Source organism: Neolamprologus multifasciatus, chromosome 4, assembly GCF_963576455.1.
Source record: "Neolamprologus multifasciatus chromosome 4, fNeoMul1.2, whole genome shotgun sequence".
NCBI classification, from domain to species: domain Eukaryota; kingdom Metazoa; phylum Chordata; class Actinopteri; order Cichliformes; family Cichlidae; genus Neolamprologus; species Neolamprologus multifasciatus.
Genome location: NC_140442.1, coordinates 25,517,306 through 25,540,637, shown reverse-complemented (window position 1 = coordinate 25,540,637; position 23,332 = coordinate 25,517,306). Strand labels below are relative to the sequence as shown.

Below are 23,332 nucleotides of genomic sequence, written 5' to 3'. Positions count from 1 at the left end.
CAACAGATTGATGCTGCTCCACATGATCAGTCTGCGAGCCAGCATGTGCAAGGGACGGGAACGTAACCCGCCCTGTCTGTTGATGTATGCCACAACAGTGGTGTTGTCTGTTCTGATCAGAACATGGTGGTTTCTCAACAGGGGAAGGAAGTGTCTCAGTGCTAGAAATGCTGCTAGCAATTCTAGCCAATTTATGTGAGCACCCCTCTGTTGTGAGCCCCAGCTGCCGCTCACTGCTCTGCCCTCGTGAGTAGCACCCCAGCCCGTGAGACTCGCGTCCGTGGTCACCACCTTTCTGGCTGTGACAGCCCCCAGTGACACCCCCTGAGTGAGAAATGTGGGATTTCTCCAACAGTGGAGTGCTGCAGCGCAGTCTGCTGTCACTCTGATATAGCGGTAGGTATGGCGCTTTCGATTCAGTCTCAGTGATGCAACCCATCGCTGAAATTCCCTCATATGCAGTCTGCCTAGTGGAATGACTGCCAGTGAAGACGCCATTAATCCCAGCATCTGCAGGCATTTTCTGAATGGGAGATATCTTCCCAACTGAAAAATGCCGGCATGTGATAGCATTTTTTTTTTTACTCTGTCCACAGAGAGACACGCTCTGTACGAGGCGGAGTTTAGAGCTATTCCTATGAAAGAGATGGCCTGAGCTGGCTGCAGGACACTCTTTTGGTAGTTTATGGTGAAACCCAGAGCCATCAGATGATCCACTGTCAACCTGGTGTGCTCTCTTCCCATTATTTCGGACTCTGATAGCAGCAGCCAATCGTCTATGTATGTTGCTATGCGGATGCCCCGCCTCTTCAGTGGGGCTATGGCTGCCTCTGTGCATTTCACAAATACCCGAGGGCTCAGTGAGAGACCAAACGGCAGGACCTGGTACTCGTACATTTTGCCCTGAAACGCAAAGCGCAGGAATTTTCTGTGAGGTGGGTAAATAGGGATGTGAAAGTATGCGTCCTTCAGGTCTATTGATGTAAACCAATCGCCTGGGCGCACTACATGCAGCAGAGTGGTGGTCGTCAACATCCTGAATTTGTATGACCTCAGATGCTGATTCAGAGCCCGTAGGTCCAGTATCGGACGCAGTCCCCCTCCCTTCTTGGGCACGAGAAAATACTTTGAGTAGAAGCCGCATTGGCTCTGCTCCTGGGGTATTTCTCGTACTGCTCCCTTTGATAGCAAGGTAGTTATTTCTTCTTGCAGGATCCTGGCTGATTCGCCTTTTGCAAGAGAGAAAATCACTTTGTGAAATCTGGGAGGGGTGGTTGCGAATTGCAAACGATAGCCTCGCTCTAATGTCCTCACAACCCATTCTGGCGCAGCGAGAGCTCGCCATCTCTCTATTCTTGCTGACAGCGGCCCCAAAGACAGGCACTCCACAGTAGACGGAGCTCTGGCTCCCTCTTGTGGCGGAAACTGGTCCTTCGGGCCAGACCCGACTGCGCATGCGCGGGTGGCCCGCGCTTGACCAGCGCTTATGGGGCCGGACACCACTGAGGGAATCAACCCCGGTGGTGTCTGGGTGCGTGGGGGCATTATGTTTTTCAACATGCTTTCCCGTGCCCTTGGCGACATGCCTGGATGCAACGGGTGAGTTTTTAATAAACAGTGTGTTTTGTGAGACAGACATGCTTGATTCAGCTGAACAGTGTCTCGCCGTCTCTTTGTTGAAATGCGCTCTGTGGGATCCAACTCGAGTCCCAGGCGCTGAAAGGTGGAGGCAGAACACACTTCTCCGAACGGGCTCCGGAACTGAGCCCTGGAGTGAACTTGGAGCCCGGGCTGGTCCGGCTCCGATCTCCCCGTGGGGGATGTTAGGCAGTCCGCTTCTTCTTGCGGTCCGACTGCTTGGCTGGTGGTGGGGCACCCTGAGCGGCAGCAGGCGGGAAGTGTTTCCTGGGCCAGTGGGTCTTAGGGTTCTGCGATCCTAGGGGACCCTGGGCCGCGACCTGCGGGGCTGGGCGGCGAGGGATTTTAAACGTCGGCACGCCGGCTGGACGGCTGGTGACCTGAGCGAACGTGCGGCGACTGGGTGGAGGCGCAGCCTGGGTCTTCCTAGGGAGACACAGCTGCAGGGCCTCTCCCTCTTTCTTTTTCTCCTCGCACCGTCTTTGCATGGTGGCAACGGCGGTCCCGAAAAGCCCAGCGGGGTCGATGCTTTCGTCCAGAATGTCACGTTTTTCTCTGTCCGAAAGCCCCGACAAGTTCAGCCATCTTGCCCTCTCCTGTAGGACGATGATGCTGAGGGCTCTGCCCGCCGCTTGTACTGCTGCTCTAGTGAGGTGGAGACACTGGTCCGTAACTACGCCCAGCTCTTCCCACAGCTCGCTAGCGTCCGGGTTCGCAGCAGCCTGGTCCTGGAGCTCCGCCGAGTAGGCTAGCAGGAGCGATGAGGCGTTCAATGCCCTCGCGGTGGTGGCAACCGATTTATACGCCTTGTCAGCCAGGGAGGACTGCAGGCGTTCGGCCTTGGAGGGCAGGGACGGACCAGATGACATGGAAAGTTTCTGGTTTGGGTGGAGATGAGAAGCCACCAGATTCTCCACTGTGGGAATTTGGTAGATGCCCTTCTCTTTCATTCCAGCGCAGTCAAACGCCGCCGCTCCCTGCACGGGGTTGGGTGACGAAAATGGCTTTGCCCAGCAGCGTGTGACCTCGTCCACGCATTCGGGGAAAAGCGGCAGTACCTGCTTAGTAGTGCGCTTTGCTACGGGGAGCCTTTTACCCTCGTATCGTGAGGTGGAGGTCTCCGTTGTCACCGCGGGCCATGGGATTGCCAGCTTTTCAGCTGCCCGTTTTGCAACGTCAAATAGCTCCATGCCGCGGGACTGTGTGCCGGGGTTATCACAATCGGCCCCTTGTGTCGCAGAATTTCGACCAGAGGGGGCAAAGAAAACGTCGTCATCCTCGTCCGAGACGAGATGTTCCGACGCTCCCTCAGAGGATTCGCTGAGTAGCTCGTCATTAGCCTCGAGAGAATCAAACATAGCTTCGCAGCTGACCTCGGCATCATGCACCAGCGGGAGGACGATATCCATCTCGTCGCCCCAGCTGGTGCCTGGTGTGGCGGACTCAGTGTGCTCCATCGGTGGGCCGACTGGAGACAGCATTGGGTCCTCCTTCGACAAGCTAGCCTGGCGGGCTAGCCTTCGGCGAAGGCTTTTGTGGGTGAAGCGAGCGCAGTGTTCGCATATACCCGGTGTGGAAACAGCTGCTTGGGCGTGTTGCAGCCCGAGGCACATCACACACGCGTCATGTGTATCTGAACCTGAGATTTTGCAACCGCAGGAGCAAATTCTGGGCAGCGGTTTGCGGTCTGCCATATTAAGGAAGCTTGGTGTAGCTAGCTTGGAATGGCTGGACGGCTAATGCTGAACTTCTTTTTCTTTTCTTCTCTCGGTCGGGTAGCTATGGTGAGCTAGTATGACCTAGCTAGTGTGGTGGCTAGCGCTTGCGCTACTTGGCTTGGTGGCCGTGTGTAGCAAAGACAGATAGCTTGGTCAGCTAACTGTTGAGCTAGATGCGTGGTGGCAGCTAACACACTCTCCGACCTGGCTCTGTGGTGAAGAGCAGGTGACACGAAACGCGAGCCGTGCTAGCGCCCGGTGACCAAGGTGTTAGCTTGCTCGTGTGGACAGTTAAGCTAGCACTCACGTTCACAGTCAGGAGAGATGAGGATTCTAAGAAGCGAGAAGAGGAAATTGAATGACGGGTGACGCTGCGTCACACCCTTTTATAGGGAGGAGGGTGGCCCCTCCCTGACGCAAGCGTCACGACTGCCAGCCAATACTGGCTGGAGTAATGATATAGAGGCTTCTGAGGACAACGCTGAGAGAGCGTTCCCCATAGTGAGACACCGAAACGAATGTTTGAAAGAGAACTGCTGGCTCTCAGGTCTGCTTCTGTTGACACGGTACAATTTAATACACTCCGTTTACACAGCCGAACATGAACTCTGTCCTTCACTCTGACAGTGCCGTAAACAATACTCTGTGCTATATCCCTTAAAATAAATCCTCACTGTATTTATTATTTTTAGATATTGATTAGGATTGTCAGGAACACTGTCATTAATCCATTCAATTTACACTTGTATTAAAAGGTCAAGCTGATCAGTTCACATTATGCAAGCTTATTTCAAACTTCAGTCCCATGCAAAAGTCTTGAGCAACCCCTTATTTGTTTTTGTGTTGATTCCAAGAAGGAAACTGGGGCCTGCGCAGGGTGAACTCTTCCTATGGTAGCTGGGATAGGCTCCAGCACTCCCCTGCCGCAACCCTGATAAGGATAAGTGGAAGAAAATGGATGGAGGGTGGAAGCTGGACATGTGAACAAAAGACAACGTGGCAGGCTTTAACCAATAAATAAAATAAAATAGTGGAGACCCAACACAGGATCTGAGTTCACTGAAGCCTCATGAGAAATGGTCTCAGTGGGTGGCTATCTTACCTTAGAGTTGAGGGTGTGTTAAAGAATAAAGGTGGTCATACAAACTGACTTCAAGTTTGTTTGAATTGTAGAAACTGTTTTTAATCCTTAATGTTTAAGCTGCTGCATCTCCCATTTTCCCAGAAAAAAAAAAATAAAGAAATCAGGAGTGGTTCATGATTGTTACATAGTACAGACTTAACAAATCTCAGGTGAATCTTACAGCCCCCCCCAACATGCCATTCTATTACATTGTGCTGTTGTTTATCATGTTTGAATGTGCCACCTCTCTTTAATCCGTTGAGATGTGCTTGTGGAAAAGCGGTGCGACGGATAAACAATGCCTTCACCGTTTTGACAGTTGCACAAAGGAAGTGAGAAGTTTGACTAATCGGTTTGGCCTTTAGGACTGTGACGGAATGAAAGTCTACCCACAACAAGGGCCCACAGTGATAAAACCTGGGTTGGCGTGCTTTCTCAGACCTCTCTGGGTGAGTCTAAATCGGAAGGGACTGTGAAAGTGAGTCTTTGAATGCACTGAAAAGAAGAACACAAAATGCCATCTTTAACTTAAGATCCCATTTATTTGTAGTGCAAAAAGTAGAACAGAGAGGACTACAAATAATTTAACCCTGTGTCAAGTACATTATGCTATAATCTAGGAGACCATTTCATGATGCAACCTTTCACACCATGCATATGTGGAGCAATCATTTTACGCCATAAAAACCAACTTAAAAAAAGAACAAAAAAATAAAAAGTGTTTACACAACAGCAGGACTCTGGTCTTTGTAGATCATAGCACAAACTGTTAGAGGCAAGTACAAGTCACAGGACAGCAGCTCTGACATGGGACGCACAAAAACAACTTGATCAATGGTTGTAAAGAAAAGCAGATGTAGTGCCTCAGGCTTTTTAATCTGCTGTCGATTTCCTGTCACAGGAAAAATTCCAGCGCATTGAAGAACACGTTTCCTTCCAGCTCAGCTCAGCCGTGAACAACACCTAGCAGCGGCAAACAGCACATCAGCTGACTCAGTTTTATATATTTTTTAGTGTTTTTATGATTAGAGACTCTCGCATAGTGTTATCCAGTTTTTGTGTTTAAAGTGGAGAGTGCAGTTAGGTCCGACCCACAATCAGACCCCCTGATGGGGGAGGTCTTATGGATAGGAATAAAAAAAAAAAAAAAAAAAAAAAAAAAAATTTAGAGGCAACAGAGAAAAGAAAAATACACAAAAGTCATATCACCAGACTTGAGCACGTACCTGCAGTGTGACAGAAACAGTGTTGGCGCTGCAAACATGTCAGTGTTCAGTCTCATCTATAAAGGGCTAGCATGGGAGACTTTTGCGAGGCACTGAACAAACCCACCCTTCTAGAGAGAAAGTGCTTTGGTGTACACTGTGAAAATATTTACAAAAGACATGTTTCAGATTTAAGGCTGAGAAGGAAAAAAAAAAGCATTTAAAGTGAATACAGAAGAAATCGAGACTAAAGCTGTTACACACCCGCTTGATTTTTACATTCTTTCCAAAGGTACTTCAAACTTAGACTAAAAATAAAACGCTACAAGAAGAAAAATCCTCAGCAAACACATAAAACCCAAAATGTAGTGAACGTGACGATCTGCTGTAGTGGAGGTATGAGGACAGCTTGTGCAGCTTTTGTTCTGTAGCACTTGGAGTAGTGAAACTTCTCCGTCACCTATCACATTTAAACTGGCACCTGACAAAACTTGTTCCAGTTCTGTTTCACTGTTTAACATAAAAAAAATTAAAAAAGGATTTTAAAAAGATGTTCAAGAAAAAAAAGGGAGTGAGTCCAAGAGGCTACAGGGGAAATAAAAGTCACCTCAAAAGGTGAAGTCGCCTCTTCTTAAGGCCTATAACTCCTACTTTTTATCAGAGCAGAGAGCTTCTGCTCTGGAGACCAACGGAGAAAAGAAATCTTCTCATATCAGTAAGAGCCAGCAGGGGGCAGCAACAGCGTGACAAAAACTGAGGCGCAGTGATCCCAGTGAAGGCATAAAAAAGCAAAAGACACTCAGAGATCACATGGATCACCTTGTGTGCACTTTGCTTTTCATTTGAGGGTAACTGTCACGCCTCCGTGTCTCATCTCGGGTGGTGTCGTGTCAGGCCCCTCCTTGCGTTGGTGAGTTGTCTCTGCTGGGCGAGGAAGGACATGGCCTGGTTGGAGGAGCCCAGCTGCTCACCAGACACTTTCTGATGCAGCGCCATTCCCTGACAGGTAAAGAGAGTGGAGGAAAGAAAGAAGAAGGAGTGAGGGATTGGGTGGTGTGGATGTAGTTCCTGTTTGAGCTTTTGTGTATTTACACGCTCGCTCACCATATTGTACCAGGCACTGATGATGAGTTTCTCCTCCTGGTCATGCCTGGCCCTGCTCTTCTCATAATCATGCTGTATAAAAGGAACACCATCATCATGCATTAGTGGGATTTACAGCGCTGATGGAAGCACATTTGTCTCTCAGAGTCAGAGGTTCATACCTCCAGATGCTGGATTCTTCTCTCCTTCTCTGTCAGCTGGTTTTTCAGGGCCTGAATGTCAGGAGCCGCTGGCTGCTGCTTAGGATCCAGGGTTTTGATCACCTGCACACAAAAGGATATTCATTTAAAGAGCTTAGAACATCATTTTTTCTGATATTTAAAAAGGTCAAAGTCTTTAAAAATGTGTGAAATAAAAGGTGCAGTACTCCTATAACCACTGACCGTTCTCGCCTTCTCCACGTAGCGTTTGTATCGCTGCTCCATCTGCTTCATGTCCTCGTCCTTCTTCCGCAGGATCTCCTGGAGTTCATCAATCTTCTTAGCCACTAGAAGGAAAAACAAATTTGTGTTTTGGAAAGGAACAAAGCTGAACTTCTTCTGAATACCATCTACATGACATTTCTTACTGTTGCTGTCTACTTTGGGCTCCAGGTTATCAATGACCTCTTTTTTCTTTTGCAGGTCTGACTGGGCCTCGTGGAGCTTCTCCCTGGAACAGTACACACATCGACACTTGTGTGAGTTCACTTTTGTTTGCAGCACAGAAGGCAGACAGACATCAGTAAGCAGCAGAAAAATAATACTCACAGGTGCTCCTCAAGCTTTTTCTTCAATAAGGACGACTTCAAAGAAGAAGAAAAGAAAGAAAGAAACTTGAAATCCATTGTACTTAAAATGGCACATTTAAAACACAAACACACACACACACACACACACACACACACACACACACACACACACACACAGTATAAACTGTGAAAGTCAAGGTGTCAGAGTCAAATCATAGGCCAGTTGGAGAGAGGGCGGGCCGTACTTACGATGGCCTGATTTTGGCAGAGTTGATCGGTGGGGGCAGGCGGAGAGAGACAGACACAGAGGGGCAGGCGTTACCGGTGAATCACCACAGCAAACACGGGTTAAATTCCCACACAACATGTATCAAAGTAGGAGAACAAACAATGCGGTCCTCAAAGGCAGAGTGATTTCAGAACTAATCGTTTCAATATACTCAGTGTGCCATATAAATACCATGCCTTTAATGACTTGAGCATATACATAATAAATTACTTTGTTGGTTAGAATTTAATCTCGCATTTTATATTTCACTTCTTCAAGGTAAAACTGATAAGAAAAAAAAAGTCAGTTGCACACTGTGTATATCACTGTGTATATGCTGCCAATATTCTGTCAGCTTGATTGTGTTGAGTTATGTATTAGCAGAAGTGGGCAGATGAGAAGCAAACCGGTCTTTCTACTCACGTCCTCGTTCTTGCTGTCCTGCTCCTGGAGTGCTTTCTGGAGCTCCTCGACCTGAGAACGCAGCTCTGAGATCTGCTGCTGGTTCAGCCTTGGAAAGAGGAAAATAAGGGAAACACGGGGTAAGAATGAGAGGAAAGGTTGGGAAGAGAAGGAGGAAAAAAACAAAAAGGAGGGAGGTGTGTGGGGGAGGGGGCATGACTAGAGAAGGAAAAGGGTTTATAGAGAGGCAGATGGTGAAAGACGTGAAAGATGCAACACAAACGTATTAAGCTGCTGCTACTGTGGGTGGAAGATGTTTGCAAAGTATCAAGTGGGTCCTTGTACATCTGCTGCAGGCACCGACTGTGCCGCCTGGCCATTCACTGCTCTGCTACTGAGCATGCTCACTCCACTCCTCTCCTCCTGGTACTGTTGCTGAGGATGCTTCCCACACCCTGGGCCTGGTGTTGCAATGGACACACACACAAACGTACACACACACAGTCCACCCACATGTCCACATGCCCACAGGCATGTAAACACACACACACAAACACACACACTGAGTCGAGGGACAATCTGGCTTTTTGCTTGTCTGTCCTCCAGTCCAGCCCACACAGTTCAGTTGAACACACAGTCCAGAGGGTGAGTTGACATTTAGGCAGATATCACTCCTCCTATCAGCCAAACAACCAGCTTAATGTTCAGGAACGCACAGTATGGTGGCCTAGAAGCAGACTGGTTATTTAACACTGCTGAAAGAAGAGTGTGCGCACACACACACACACCCCTACCTGTTCTGAGTTTCTAGCCCATTCTTGCTGCGTTGAGCCTCCTCCAGCTCAGCCTGAACTTCCACAAGTTTCTGTCGGTAGGTCTCCTCTTGGACGCACAGCATCTTGTTTTCACTTTGGAGACGAACAACTGTCTCCCTGTCAAAGCAGCAATGATAAGAGCGGGGCGACAGGAGGTGAAGGGAAAAAAGAGGGGTGGGGATAAAATAAATGGGTTAGAGAATGGCGGCTGCAAATGGAAGCATGAATGAAACTTCTATCCACCAACGCCCAGGCCAAACGCGCCATGTGTCGCTATTTGGCACGCAACGTCCACTTTCTAAAAATAAACTTTTGTGGTTGTGTTAGCAAGAATGTACACATGGCAAGAGTGAGTGCGTGAGTGAAAGTTACACCGAGGCATGTTTGTGTAGACTTAAAATAAAACGGCCTTCTTATTATGGTTAAAAAACACCAAACAAAAGAAAACATTGAAATGTGTAAACAGACATACTTGATCTCAGTTGGCATGATCTCTGCAGCCAGGTTTTCAACCGCGTCACCGCTGTCACACAAGCCTCCTGCAGAGAGAAAGACAGTCAGATAAACAAATCATCGCAAAAGTTGAGTAATTCCTGTGTTACCCCAGAAAAACAACAACAACAAACAAACAAACAAAATACCCCAACCCCAAATCAGTTTGATAAAGTGAAACAGCACAAACAAACAAACCCCCCCTTAAAACAAAATAGTTGCACAGAAATCACACTGAAGATCCCAAATTCAATAGAACTGAACTACATTTAAAACGATTTAACAGAATAAAATAAGAAGCTCAATAATGAAAAATATGATATGAGGCACTTTGAGGCGACTGTTGTGATAGAGAAATAAAACAATCAAACTGAATTATGGCTGTGGAGCTGAATCACTCTTTAGAGAAGGTTCTTGGCTTCCTTTCTAGTAAGCGGTGCAGAGGATGACGACCTCTGAACCAGAACCACTGTTGTCTGACTGCATTTGGATGGAGGACTCGCACACACTGTCAGCTGGACACTTGACCAAGTTTACTCAAAAAGGCCGATTTTAGCCTGAGAAATGTTTTCACTGTTTATGTTTACAACCCCCCCCCAAAAAAGTTACACTCTTTAGTATTACAATTACACTCACTGGCCACTTTATTAGGTACACCAGTTTAATTGCTCAGTTACAAAAATATCTAATCGGCCAATCACATGACAGCAACAAAAAGCATCTATGTATGTAGATGTGGACTGAACATCTGAATGAAGAAAAGCGATTTTAGTTTAATTAAGAGTGATCTGTGTAGTCTCCGCATGTGTCTCACTGACCATGTCCACCCCTTTATGACCACAGTGTGACCATCTTCTGATGGCTGCTTACAGCAGGATGACACACCATTCTTAAACACAGAGAGACTGTAATCAAGTAGTGTCCAGTCACCAGATCTAGAGCACCTTTAGGATTTGGTGGAACGGGAGATTAACATCATGGATGTGCAGCTGACAAATCTGCAGTAGCTGTGTGATGCTATCATGTCAAATCTCTGAGAAATGTTTCCAACACTTTCCTGAATCTGTGCCACAGAGATTTAAGGCTGTTCTAAAGGAAGAAGAGGGTCCGACTTCCAAGTTTCCTTGTGTTTTATTATTTTTTTCAACAGTGTGTGACTTATTTCTCAGTAAAGCCCATTGTTTTAGGTGTTTTCTAGCCATACCTATGCTTTCAACTCACCTGCTCCACTGAGATACCTCTGCTGGACTTGTGCACACCTGAGCTCATCGTTTGTCTCCCGCAGTGTGTCTCTTTCTGCGATCAGACGCTGGAAAACAAAGGACAGCAAAACACCTTAAGTGGCCTTAAGATCCATGTAGCGTCAGGTTTTCTATATCTGGACTTGGATGCGATGCAGTCCAGACAGAGATAGAGCAAATGCAAGTATCCACGTCATATTAGCACGTTTCCTAATTACACCCACAAGTAAGCGAGAAAATTAATCACTCCTTGACTGCAGAAGCTACTAGAATTAACACAGGATGTGGGAGTCTGCTGAAGAATAGTACAGCATCTACCAGGACACAATTCTCCATGTAGGGAAGCGCTTTCTGTAATGATCACAACAAACGCCAATCTAAACATCATTTGTCATCACTGAAATCAAAACTATTACTAGACTGAGAGGGAAATGAGAGGGCCTCAGTGTACAAAAACACTCTGTAGACGATGTGCATATTTCCCCCATATAAAAACTGTTTTTTTTTATTTCTCGAAAATGCTCCCCGACTCACTTCTTTCTCCTTCAGCAGTGCGTCGTACTTGTCGTGAAGGTTCTTGTACTCAAACTGCCACTTCTCAGCTTTCATGGCCTCTGCTGAGTGCTTGGTGTGAAGCTCATGAGCCTGCAAGTCAGAGAGCATACAGTCAGCCAGAGTGCTCTATTTAAAATAAATAAATAAATAAATAAATAAATAAATAAATGAAAAGAGTTTCCAAACACGTGTACGAGCCAGAATGTGTTTCACATCTCTTGGATGTCCCAGCACAGGAACAGCCAAAAGCACAGCTTGCCTGTCTCTTGTAGGTGTCCAGCTGACTGCGGACAGCGTTGGCCCTGCGAAGCTCCTCCTCCAGCTCGCACGTGCGCTGCATGTACACAGTGTTGTGCTCTTCCAGGAGGCGCACCTGTCTGCGCAGGTCTCCCAGGTCCTCCAGCTTCCTCTTGTACGTCTCCACCATCGCCTCGAGCTGGTTCACCCGGTCAGACGAATGCCTGAGGGGGAAGGAAAGCATAGCGTGGGAGGCATCGAGCACCAGCAGAGGAATATGAGTTATACTTAACACAATGCGTCCATGTAGATGTGTACTCTGACGCAAGCCGGTGTCAATGCATGAAAATTTGTATTATCAACACAGATGTCAGAGAGAGCTGAATGGACATCTGTGTGTGGGCAGCATGGGGGTTGCTTCTGTGAGTTCATCTATTATCAGTTTGAACTACTACTTAAAGGAAAAGGCTCGTCATTATCAACATTCTTGATATTAAAAATTTACCAACACTGTATTAGTATGTGTCTCGATACTTTTGGACTCAGGATCAAAACTGTTTAAGGTTTTTGCCTCTTCTACAGAGATCAATCTTCAAATATGCCAAGAAACTTCAACTCATCCACTGTTTTTTGCAACTACTACTCAAACAGAAGGAAACACTGAATTTGTTGGACAGAAGCAAATATATTTAAAATAATCTTTGTATAATAAAAGAAGCATTGCACCCTGTAATACACATACAATATTTACTAGCAGGACCTTCTGATTGTTGGCTTTAGCAATTGTTTTATTCACAGTTCCTGAAGTAGTAGCTCAGCAGAAGTTGTTAGCAAATGTTTACAATTTCCCGTTTTGACACAAGGAAAACCTTTATATGTAAAACACTTGTAAACTGTGAATTTAATGCATTCAAAAAAGCCTGCAAAGCATGAACACAAACACTTAGTGTCCATGTGACCAAACGCCCACAAAGCGCAACTTTCTGCAGTTTCTTTCACTACAAACTTGTGAGCTTGCAAAAAGGCCTGCACCACTCCTTACATAATAACCACTGTATAACTGGCTTGTTTACATTTTCATGATGAACTGAACTCAATCTGTTCAAGCTGCTCTCACCTGAGGATGTCCATCTCGTCTTTGAGGGCCTGGGCCTCCTGCGCCAGGCTGGTCAGCTCTTCGTTCCGTAGCTGCAGCTCGGCCACCTCGCGCTCCAGTATCTCTGCCCGCACACGCATGTCGTCTCTGCCGTTCTCCAGTCTGAGATATACAGTGGTTAATATAACTGGATATGCACTTTGAAAGACACTCAAAGGAACAGCTGACTCAACGGCATCTGATTTGCATGTCTTTATAAATTTGACTCATATGTTATGAACGAGGGCTGAAATTTTATACTACCACTACTACTACTACATCTTTTTAAAGAGTTAATGAATGAGACACTCATTATAAACCCTGTGTTGTTTTCCTAAGTACTTATGTACCACTTGTACCTGTAGTTTTCCTCCTGAAGCTGCTCCATCTGACTCTGCAGCAGCAGCAGCTTCTTGCCAGTGATGGCAGTGGTGGAGGCGTCCAGAGATTCGCATAGGCTGAGCTTCTCTTTCAGGGAGCGCGTCTCTGCCTGCAGGGACATCTTCTCCTCCAGAGCCACTGACAGCTGTCAGAGGGGGGTGGGAAAGAGAAACGGAGCACAAACATTGCAAAAAGAGGTGTAAAGACTGAGTGTGCAGTGGAGAGAAGATATGGAAGGTGAGCTACAGCTTTAAAAAGGGGTGAAAAACAGGACAAGGAGACACAATAGAGGAAAGGTCGAGATTGAAGCATAACAAAAAGAAGCAATAAAAACAAACTTTTTCCACAAATATATACAAAAAAGCCACAGTGCAAGGACACGACAGATTCATGAAGGAAAACAAGATAAACAGCGATAACTCACCGCTTTCAGTGCAAAGAGGACCTTAAACACATGCTTTGCTGTAATATCACAAGCTCTTTTGTAAAATGTGTGTTAGTCAGCTGGTGTGCAATGATCTCAAGCAGATGGAACAGTCTCAGTAGTGCAGTTGTTAGCTTTACCCCCAGGGTTCAAAGCAGATCCTCATGATATGAGCAGACGAGTATGCAGAGCTCATTGAGGACCGTAAGTAATACATGTGTAACATTAATAGTAGGCAGGAGAATAGATCGACATCGATGACGGTGGTTGGTTTGAGGAAAGGGCCGGCTGTGGTTTAGAGCTGCATTACTTTTAAATGTTTGTGTCAGACTGAACGGCGCTCATAGTTAAACAAGCTTGCATTCCAATATTAAGAGAGGGGAGCGCATACTTACCTGCAGGATATCTTTCCAGTCTGAATACAGCAAAACCCTACACTGAACTTTAAGGACAGATTGCATGCTTTAGCACCAAACCAGTAACAGTAAATAGCTTTCAAAACAACACAAATGACTAATCCCTAACGCGTGGGCCGAGTAAGTAAACAAACAGGTGGGCTGGGAGCAGTACAAATTATAGTTGGCTACTGCTCCATCCCAAGGCAACGTGTCAGTTTTATCTTGATGTTATGCAACTATCGACTGGGATCCTCTTTTTCAAAAAAAGAGAAAAAAGTCTGAATTAGTCCGCTCACATTCAGTGGTGCAAAAACAAGTCAAGTGAACACAAACAAAGCCTTTGGCTGGCTAATCAATAAAAGGCCAGAGCACAAAAGTTGCAGGCACAGACACACAACATGCTTCTCTAAACAAATACAGCAAAACTAAACCTTTGAGAGTCTGTAAATCTGGTAGGCAGAGATGAAATGGCATTATTTTTTCAAATTTCAAGTCCACAGCTCAAAGATTGATAAAACAAACCCGGGACTCATCTTAAAGTTATAATCCTCAAGGTTTCCATGCAATCAAACCATTTTCCCAGCAACAGCTATTCTGCTATCCACTCTTTATATTCTTACACACTGAGCTCAAAATCTTCTTTACAAGTGAGAACTGAGGGGTGTCCTATGAGGCAAGTCAAAAAAAGCCCGGCTTTCTGTTAAAGCCTAAACCTAAAACCCCAGAAAGTGACGATCAACTTTGTTTGTTAAGTCAGGCTTTCTCTTGTCTGACATGTTATACTACTTCTACTACTACGATTAAACACATTATTGTTAATATTACAAACTCGATATCATCACAAGCATGCAACGTAGTAAATATATCATCTTGAAGTAAATTCATATTTACTGAATTCATTCTATAGCTGCATTCTGCTGTTTATTTCTAATGCACACAACTCTGAAACCATAAATCTTATACATTTAAACAGGTTTCTCAGAGTGGTCACAGTCTAACAAGTAAGATGTGGAAACTGTTTTAATTTATAGCCAGATCAAAGTGAAATTAATTGTACTGACCGATCTGATATTGGCGATAAACAGCATACAAATGCAAATTCTCAGTTTTCTAGTAGCTGCAACATTAGTACTATGCTTAAAAACAGCTATACACTTTCTACGTCACCATCCGACTACATATACATTCTAGGGACAATGTAGCATACAGTTTGCAATGCTATAGTTGTAGAGCTGGGCTTCATTCAGTGGTGTTAGGGCAGGCTTGGCCAACTCCAGGCCTCGAGTGCCGGCCTCCTGCAGGTTTTAGATCTCACCCTGGGTCAACACACCTGAATCAAGTGATTAGTTCATTACCAGGCCTCTGGAGAACTTCAGGACATGTTGAGGAGGTAATTTAGCCATTTAAATCAGCTGTGATGATGAAGGACACACCTAAAACCTGCAGGACACCGGCCCTCGAGGCCTGGGTTTGGACACCACTGTGTTAGGGTTTATAGATGCAATTTGTCAACCTGTAACATACCATTTTCTATCCCACTTAAAGCATGCTGGAATAAGTACAAATGTGGGGCTTTCAACTAGGAACATAATGTTGTATGTTTAACATAAGTTACCAGAGTATTGTAGCCAGGGAAAAGGGAGTCACTTCCCAGACACTGAAAACGCTGATTTTAACCTGAATAATCCAATAATCTTGCTTTATAGTACACCCCTCCGGCCAAGGTGGGAACCATACAAACTTGTTACACCCATCAAATTTAACCAATAAATATAGGCCAACATGCATAGGTGGACTGCAACATTAGTGTTGTATGGTTTTTGTCTCAGTGTTTTTATAGCGTACATCTGTACTCAATCATGCTTATTGCTCCAACTCCTGTTAAACGAGTTCAAACTAAACAAAAGTGGAATTTATACTCAAGTACTCACAGGAAAAAGACGTGAAGGACCAAAATGATATATTTAAAGCACTTTTAGCAGGGTTGCACAGAACATCCACCTTAAACTTGCCAGCACTGCTGACATACTGCTGTAACTCTACTGTGTCTTGTGTGAAAAGCGCTGGCCTTAATCAGATGATGCTTGTGCAACAAAACCATTTGTTGAACCAATGTGTGCTCAAAGAGTTTCACTTCAGTTTCCACCGACTTGATTGCCAAATTGACCTGAAGTGAAATCTTAGGATTATATCTTTAAAGTCTCAGGAAATGTTTGCCAAGTACGATCAAAACCGTGTTTAGTAAACCAACCTGATGTTCAAGGTGTCGACAGCGCTGGCTCAGGTCCTCCTTCTCGTCTGCCTCCTCACTCAGAAAATAATACTTTCTGGACTGCGAATAAAAGATGTGCAGACAGAGGATATTTGACACTGATCAAAGCAGTGGGGAGTAAACACAAACAGAGGATGTAGCAAATCTAAGTAAAAAACAAGTAGGGGAATGAATATGTTGTGGGTTTTTACCTGATAGTCAAAATCCCCGTAGGTCTCTGGGCTTCCCGGTTCAGATGACGGCTCCTTCGATAAGAGCTAAAACAAAACAGGAAAGTGAGTCAATGAATGCAACCACAGGGAAAATAAAATAACAGTCTTTTTCCAAAGGCAGATTTATCTGGTTCTCTGAATAACCTTGTTTGGTAAAAACCTTGGAAGATGATCCAGGTTTTTACAGTCCCTTTGGTGGTGATAAACACTAAACGCATCTTTGTAAATAGCATAGAGTAGGGGTCTGTGGGATGCTCTTTAGTCTTATGTTTATCCAGACTTCTTTGATTTTGAATTAACCGTGACTAAGAATTGGATTAATGCAAATCAGGGTAAACCAAGAGGAAAGAAAAAGAGGCTCACTCACTTCCTGAATGGCAGTCATCACAACATGCTGGACAGATTCCTCGAGTGTCATTATCTGCTGGATTTGCTCTGCGTTTAGGAGAAGACAACAAAGGCCAGTGAAGTCTCAGCCAAATACAGATTAACACACAAGCATGCTCCCATGAAAGTCAAACCACTGCTGTAAAAATCGACTCAGCTTTACAGTCAATTTTCTGTGAAACTGACCTGACCATTTTTTGTCTCATGAGCTGTTATCAGTAACGGGAAAACAGCTTGTCAACAAATTGATCAGGCCATGACTGAGAGAAAAACAACTGTTCCAACTTTTTCTGTGTCAAGCCACCAACATTTACCTCTCCAAAGAAGAAAGAGCACCGCATACACCTTATTTTTTTTGAGAATGCCAACATGTCTCCATCATTATCACCAATTTAATACATGTGTATTTCTGTATGCAAGATGCAAAATGTCCAACACTGCTTATTTCACAGGAAGGAAGTAAAAAGAGTGCACATCTGGATGGGTTGATCTTTCTGCCATTTGTGAAATGAGGAACAAAAAAATATTCATTTTCAAAGGAAAGTTGATAACTAATGAACCACCTTAAGCAAACTATCCAGTATACCAGGGGTTGGGAACTCCAGGCCTCGAGGGTCTAGCAGGTTTTAGATCTCACCCTGGGTCAACACACCTGAATCAAATGAATAGTTCATTACCAGGCCTCTGGAGAACTTTAAGACATGATGAGGAGGTTATTTAGCCATTTAAACAAGCTGTTTTGGATCAAGGACAGATCTAGAATTTGCTCTTGAGGCCTGGAGTTCCCCCACCCCTGCAGCATATGCATGTATGATTAAATGAGTCTTCTTATGTTAGTACTCTATGCAGCAGTCTATGCCAAACACTTAATACACTCCATCCTGCAGTAGCTTGAATAGCCTTTAACATCAATAATTTGAAGCAATCAGTTCTGGTATGACTTTATCACGCTCTCATCACTGTGGATGAATTTTGTCCTACTCTTCTTTACAGTGTTGCTTCATTTCATTTCATTGAGCATTTCATTTATGCACAGCTCTTAAGGTCCTGCCACAGAATTTCAATCAGGTTGAACTCTGGACTTTGGATCATTGCAGCACCTTGATTTTTTTGTTGTTGTTGCCTTTTCAGTCATTCTGGTGTGGACTGTCTGGGATCAGAGTCCTGTTGCATGACCTAATTTCAGCTAAGCTTTAGCTGTCAAAAGCTTCACATTTGACTCTAGAATATTTTGGTATACAGAGGAGTTAATGGTCAGCTCGATGACTGAGTTAACCACGTCTTGTGGCTGTAAAACACGTCCAAACATTTACCCCTCCACCACCGTGCTATCAGCTGGTATGAGGCGGTTGTTGCTATTCGCCAAATGTGGTGGTGTGCATTATAGCCAAACATTTCCACTTTGGTCTCATCTGTCCAAAGGACATCGTTAAGGCTTGTTCAGATGCAGCTTTGGAAACCTGAGCTGTGTTGCCATGTTCTTTTTAGATGAAGGAGGCTCTCTGCTGCAACCCTTGCAAACAAGCCATACTCCTTTAGTCTTTTTCTAATTGCGCTGTCTCGAACATCAACATTTAACATGTTGACTGAGTTCTGTAGAGTCTGAGATGTAGATCTTGGGTTATTTACAGTTTCTCTGAGTGCTGAACGGTCTGTCCTTGGGTTGAATTTGATAGGATGTTCACACTGGAAAGACTGTGGTATTGTGTTAACACACATCCGAATGCTGCAGACCAGAAAACTTTCAGGAGGTTGTCACACTTGCACACTCTGTGCCAATTACTGGTATAGTTGTGCAGCAATTAATTTCCACATTTGAAGAATTTGTTTCTCCCTCCCTTCTTCTAGATCTCATAGCAGTTTAGTCACTGCCTTTCCCAGCTATTGAAAAGCAAACCCACAAGTGTGAGACATCTTCTTTACTTCTACGACTCAGCAGAATAAAATGTATTTACTGTAATAACAAGAATGCTGATTCTAGCACCTTTTAATCTTGTGCTTCAACACAGTTGCCATATATAGCAGTTAACCAGCAGCCACGTCTCCTAATGTTGCTCCTAATCCCCTAATGAATGTTTATGGTGGCAAGAGGTCAGTCCATTTTTTTAAACATTTGCAAAAAAAATATTAAAAAATATTAAAAAAAATCTTGAAAGTGTCTATTCAAGGATGGAGGAGGAAAACAAGGCCATCTGGCCGCCATGATAGTATGTCATGTCATATTATGCTTTGCAAGCAGTTGGGTATAAAGTGAGTGGCCAGCTGCTAAATACAGCTGTTGTCCAAATATAGTTGCCCTCCGTGTGAGCATTTCTAAATGACTTGAGATCACTGAATTGCGTTTTTGTGTTTTCATGCTGACAAATATCTTCTCAGCAGTGATTATGAGGCATTTATCCCTAAATGAAAGCAGAAGAAATGTACTTGTGTACAGGCCTACCTTGTTTCTTCTCGCAGCTGACTGCACAACCCAACACGAGCTGTACCAGCTTTCCCAGTTCTGTGACATCTCCCATCTCTCCTATCAGGTTCACGTCTGGCATATGCTCATCAGACACCTGGTGACCGAGCACCTGTTCACGAAACAGAAAAGTGAGCTGGTAGGCTCGAGTCAAGCAGCACATGAAAAATGAAGGCGAAATCAGCAAAAGTTTCTTACATCGTGATAATATTCCATCATGCTTTTCAGAATCTTTTTCAAATTGCTGACCTGAAAGAATGAAACGGGGTTACAATCGTAACACTTTCATTAATCAGGCAGAAGAATTAAAAAAAAGATCTTTGATTTGAGTCATTCTAGATAACTACAGGGTGTTCTGTCATATCATGCCGTTTCACAAATTACCTTGAGGCGCCAGTTGGCCCCGCTCTCCTCCTTGATCCTGCCTAGCCATGTCTCATTAAACCAAGAAGGGTCTCTGTTAATGAGAGCACAAGAGAATTGTAATGACGACACATCTCTGGATACTGACATTGATAACACAAGGCCACGGGGCAGTGAGACCCTGTGTTTCTGTCCCTTCAGGCACAATGACAGAGTAAAACTATTCATTAAAAGCTACACAGCATGGGAATAATGATAAAGAAGCAGCTACAGCTAAAATAGGTTGATTAAAAATCTGTTTTCCAAATGTGTATTTTCCAATGATTGGTTGATGTGATTAAGCCTGCACAGACCACTTTATTTATTTAAAAAAAACTAAATCACACCGATGCCTGAGGTATTCAGAGCCATGTCTGGGTAACATTTACTGTTTAACTGGCTACATTTTGCATAGATAATGGACTTAATGGCAATCCAAAATTATACAGATAAGCAAATTTCAGTGAGTAAGTTGTGAATAAATCTCCAGAAGACAATCGTGCAGTAAGTGGAAACAACACTGGTGACATACTGCTTGTGCTTACATTCTGTGCAGTACATGTGCAATGGCCACTCCGCTTGTCAGGTCGTGCTTGCTGTTGCACGATGGCACCTGAAATGTCTGTAACTGAGAGTGAAGACATTAAAGAGCTGGTCATTAAAGAAAGAAACCTTTCAATGTTTTGACATTTAATGTACAGCAACATTACATTAAACTAAACCAGGGTGAAAACATTACTATATTAAATAAATGAATCTAATATCCCCATTCTAAACAGCACTGTGCAAAAATCTTGAATCATTAGGAAAATGGGAAATGGGTGCAGTGATTTATTGAAACATCGACAAACATAAATGTAAATTAGGGAAAACGTGATTTATACAATTCTAACAAACTTGAAAATACATATTTGGTATTTGCCATTTGTGGAATAATCTTGAACAGAACAATGCTTTAATGTTTGGTGACTGGACTCTAGGGAAGCCAATCCATGACTGATGGTGTTGTATTGTGTGCTTTTCTATTTGGGTATGCTTTCATTGCATTGCCAGGGTGTTTGAGATCACTGTCATACTGATAAATAGAATGATTACCAATTAGATGGTTCCCAGATGGTATTACACTTTTCTGCATTTATAGTTCCATCAATTTTGAAAAGATCCCAAAAATATTGACTGAAAGCCAACACCATACCATACAGAGCCTTCCCTGTGTTTTACAGATGGCTGTAGAGTCTCACTGTTGTACTCTCTCCTGATCTCCTCTGTAGAGCAGCCTAAATCTGAACAACATTTTCAAATTTGGATTCATCACTCCACCAGATCTGTTACCACCCATTTTAAATTCAGTTCCACTTTGGCATAGCTCAGCCTTCTGTCCTTGCCTTCTTCCCTTAAGAATGGCTTCTTGACCTCTACATTTCCACTGAGACTATTTCTGATCAGTAATCAGTAGATGGGTCAATTGAGGAGCTTGATGCATCTAATTTTTCCTATTGTTTAAGGCCACGATTTTATATTCTGCTCCTCTGCTGTATATAGTCTTTGATCCTTGGTACATCTTTCGTCCGCAACCTGTTCAGTTTCCTTACATTTTTTAAGGACACACTGCACACCATGCTGAGATGTGAAGTTGTCAGCCAACAGCTCTTTGTGAATCACCTTCTTTATATAAATACCATTTTATGCCTGTCAACCTGTGTTATCACTGGGAAGAGGAACAAGTTATATTGCTGCTAGTAAAGCCTAAAGATACAATTTAAAACTGGTTCTCTGTCTGTGTAGACAACACTAGCTCATCCGTTGAGTTGGGTGTCTTTTTATGCTTGAATAATTCATAGGTCAGTGTTGAGTGGCTTAAAAACATTTCTTTGAGAATGGTCAGATACGAGGACTGGACTGGACAATGAGTAAAAAAGTAGCCAATGTTGAAAGAAACTTTGAAAGTTCTTCAGAAAGTCTAAAGAACAATTGCTCAAGATCGTTTTTAAAAACTTCCAAGAAAGCCTGGCTCCTTGGAACCAAAATTTAAAGAAAGAAGGGGGATTTATGTATTTGGGGATTTTGTGTAAAGCTGCTCAAGCTTTCTAAACATAACTTAAATTTAAAAAAAAAATACTAAGCAGCAATGGGGGATTACAGCCCTGCTTAGCATGCTATTATTAGTTGGTGTCTTAGTTCAGTCCAAGTCTTCACACCTCTTTGTAGAAAGGAGCCAAACAGGTGGATTTGCTCTGAGCTTTGAAAATAACGTGGCTGTGTTGGATAGCCTAAGATTACTCCTTAGGTCTCTCAGCTTACACTAAGCTATTTGGGTTTGTTTTTCTGGCAGTTAATTTGCTGACAACGCAGTCAGTTTGCTAACATGGATAACAGATAAAGCAGACCACCAGGAGCAAACCTCCAATGTGTTCACAAAGCCAATTAGCTCGGCTGGCTAGTGACAGTTAGCTTACAACTTAAAACACCAAGCGTTTAATTGACCAAGTCAGTAAAGATGCCCCTTATCAATTACGTGAGCCCACAACTTCCAAAAGTAAAGCCGTAATTCTCCACATTTGCTAACACCTGCTGACACCTCTTAGCCGGCGGTTAGCCTTGCTCGAAATGTTGCTACTGTCAAACTTACCCAGGTTAACAGTGAATCACACAGCTTCGCCTTATCCAGACTCATTGTGCTGTCCGCTGTGAAACCCGCAGAAGCTTACAGAGAACTGGGGGGATTTTGTTCTCGAGGCTTGTTTTGGCCCGAAGTTTCTTACTCAGTGCTGACACTTTCCACGTCAGACACTGTCCAGCCGTGGCCTCCTCCTGCTGCTCCTGACAACCTTCGCGTTTCGGCTCCTGTGGGCCTCGCGAGCTTCCGTATTAGAGCGTTTCCAAGACGATGGATTATACTTTGGGTCAGCTTGTCTAGTCGCAGTCAAAAATAGTAATTATCGCGATAATACGCTGTTTTTCTTTTAATCTGCCATAATGATGTTGCTTAAATGCTGACCATCTCCAAGTGTAATTTATTTACCCTTTATTCAGCCGGGGGATGCTAGTGAGCTGACGAATTAGCTTTTAAAGTAGGGTTCAGGTCAAGGTAAGTCACTAGTGTACTAGTGATGTTAAGACTCATAATTTCCAACTGTGTCAAAAAATATTTCAGTACCCTCAAACTTTTGCAAGAATTTACTTATTATGCTCTCCATTTAAATTTTACTTCATTGATTTTTTACACTGTTTTCTGTTTTCTATATAACCAAAGTCCTATTTTTCTAAATGAGTGCTTTCCCCCTTCGTTCTGATATTAGTGTGTATCTTAACATTTTAAAAATAGAAAGAGATCACCCCTTTACTACTTGGACTGAGATTCACAAGCATTTAAAGGCAAGAATGCATTTTGCATTTTGAGATTTATGCATATTATTTGTATTATTTTATTTACAAGCACCAAAATGTGTTTGTCCTTCTGGAGCTTTTAATTTAAGAAATTCCATTAACCAATTGTTTTCAATTGCTTGCACATGGAAAACTGTGTTGGATCCCATCAAACTGCTATAGAAGGGATCCCAAATTTGCAAATTTAGGGCCATAGATGGCCACAATGTCTTCAGAGCCTTTCCATGATGGCTCTTTATCCTTTCCTTGGCACTCACATGCTAGCATGACTGTAATTTCAGGCACCGCTATTTAACTATATAAATAAATTAGTTGTCCCATATAATCAACATAACCATGTTCTTT

The 23,332-nt window shown here is 43.8% G+C and overlaps 1 protein-coding gene across 1 annotated transcript; it reads right to left on the bottom strand.

Moving 5' to 3' along the window:
• Positions 1-5,001: 5,001 nt before the first annotated feature.
• Positions 5,002-22,427, bottom strand: hook2 (hook microtubule-tethering protein 2). The gene is made up of 22 exons (XM_085155732.1): positions 22,230-22,427; positions 20,146-20,228; positions 19,583-19,655; positions 19,397-19,447; positions 19,178-19,310; positions 16,718-16,785; positions 16,330-16,395; positions 16,118-16,198; positions 13,023-13,189; positions 12,646-12,786; positions 11,551-11,752; positions 11,271-11,381; positions 10,717-10,804; positions 9,476-9,542; positions 8,983-9,120; positions 8,210-8,297; positions 7,538-7,572; positions 7,357-7,439; positions 7,172-7,275; positions 6,950-7,051; positions 6,789-6,860; positions 5,002-6,683 (listed from the first exon to the last, which is right to left on the bottom strand). The coding sequence occupies exons 1-22, from the start codon at positions 22,272-22,274 to the stop codon at positions 6,555-6,557; spliced, it is 2,127 nt and encodes a 708-aa protein (XP_085011858.1). The 5' UTR covers positions 22,275-22,427; the 3' UTR covers positions 5,002-6,554.
• Positions 22,428-23,332: the final 905 nt, after the last annotated feature.

What these genes read in the sequence shown, in the direction of transcription:
- hook2 (XM_085155732.1), bottom strand. Translation starts at nt 22,274, where the DNA reads ATGAGTCTGGATAAGGCGAAGCTGTGTGATTCACTGTTAACCTGG. An exon ending in GACGAGATGGACATCCTCAG is followed by an intron (nt 11,753 to 12,645) that starts GTGAGAGCAGCT and finishes CTTCCCCCTCAG; the next exon opens with GCATTCGTCTGACCGGGTGA. An exon ending in ATCATGCCAACTGAGATCAA is followed by an intron (nt 9,121 to 9,475) that starts GTATGTCTGTTT and finishes CTGCTTTGACAG; the next exon opens with GGAGACAGTTGTTCGTCTCC.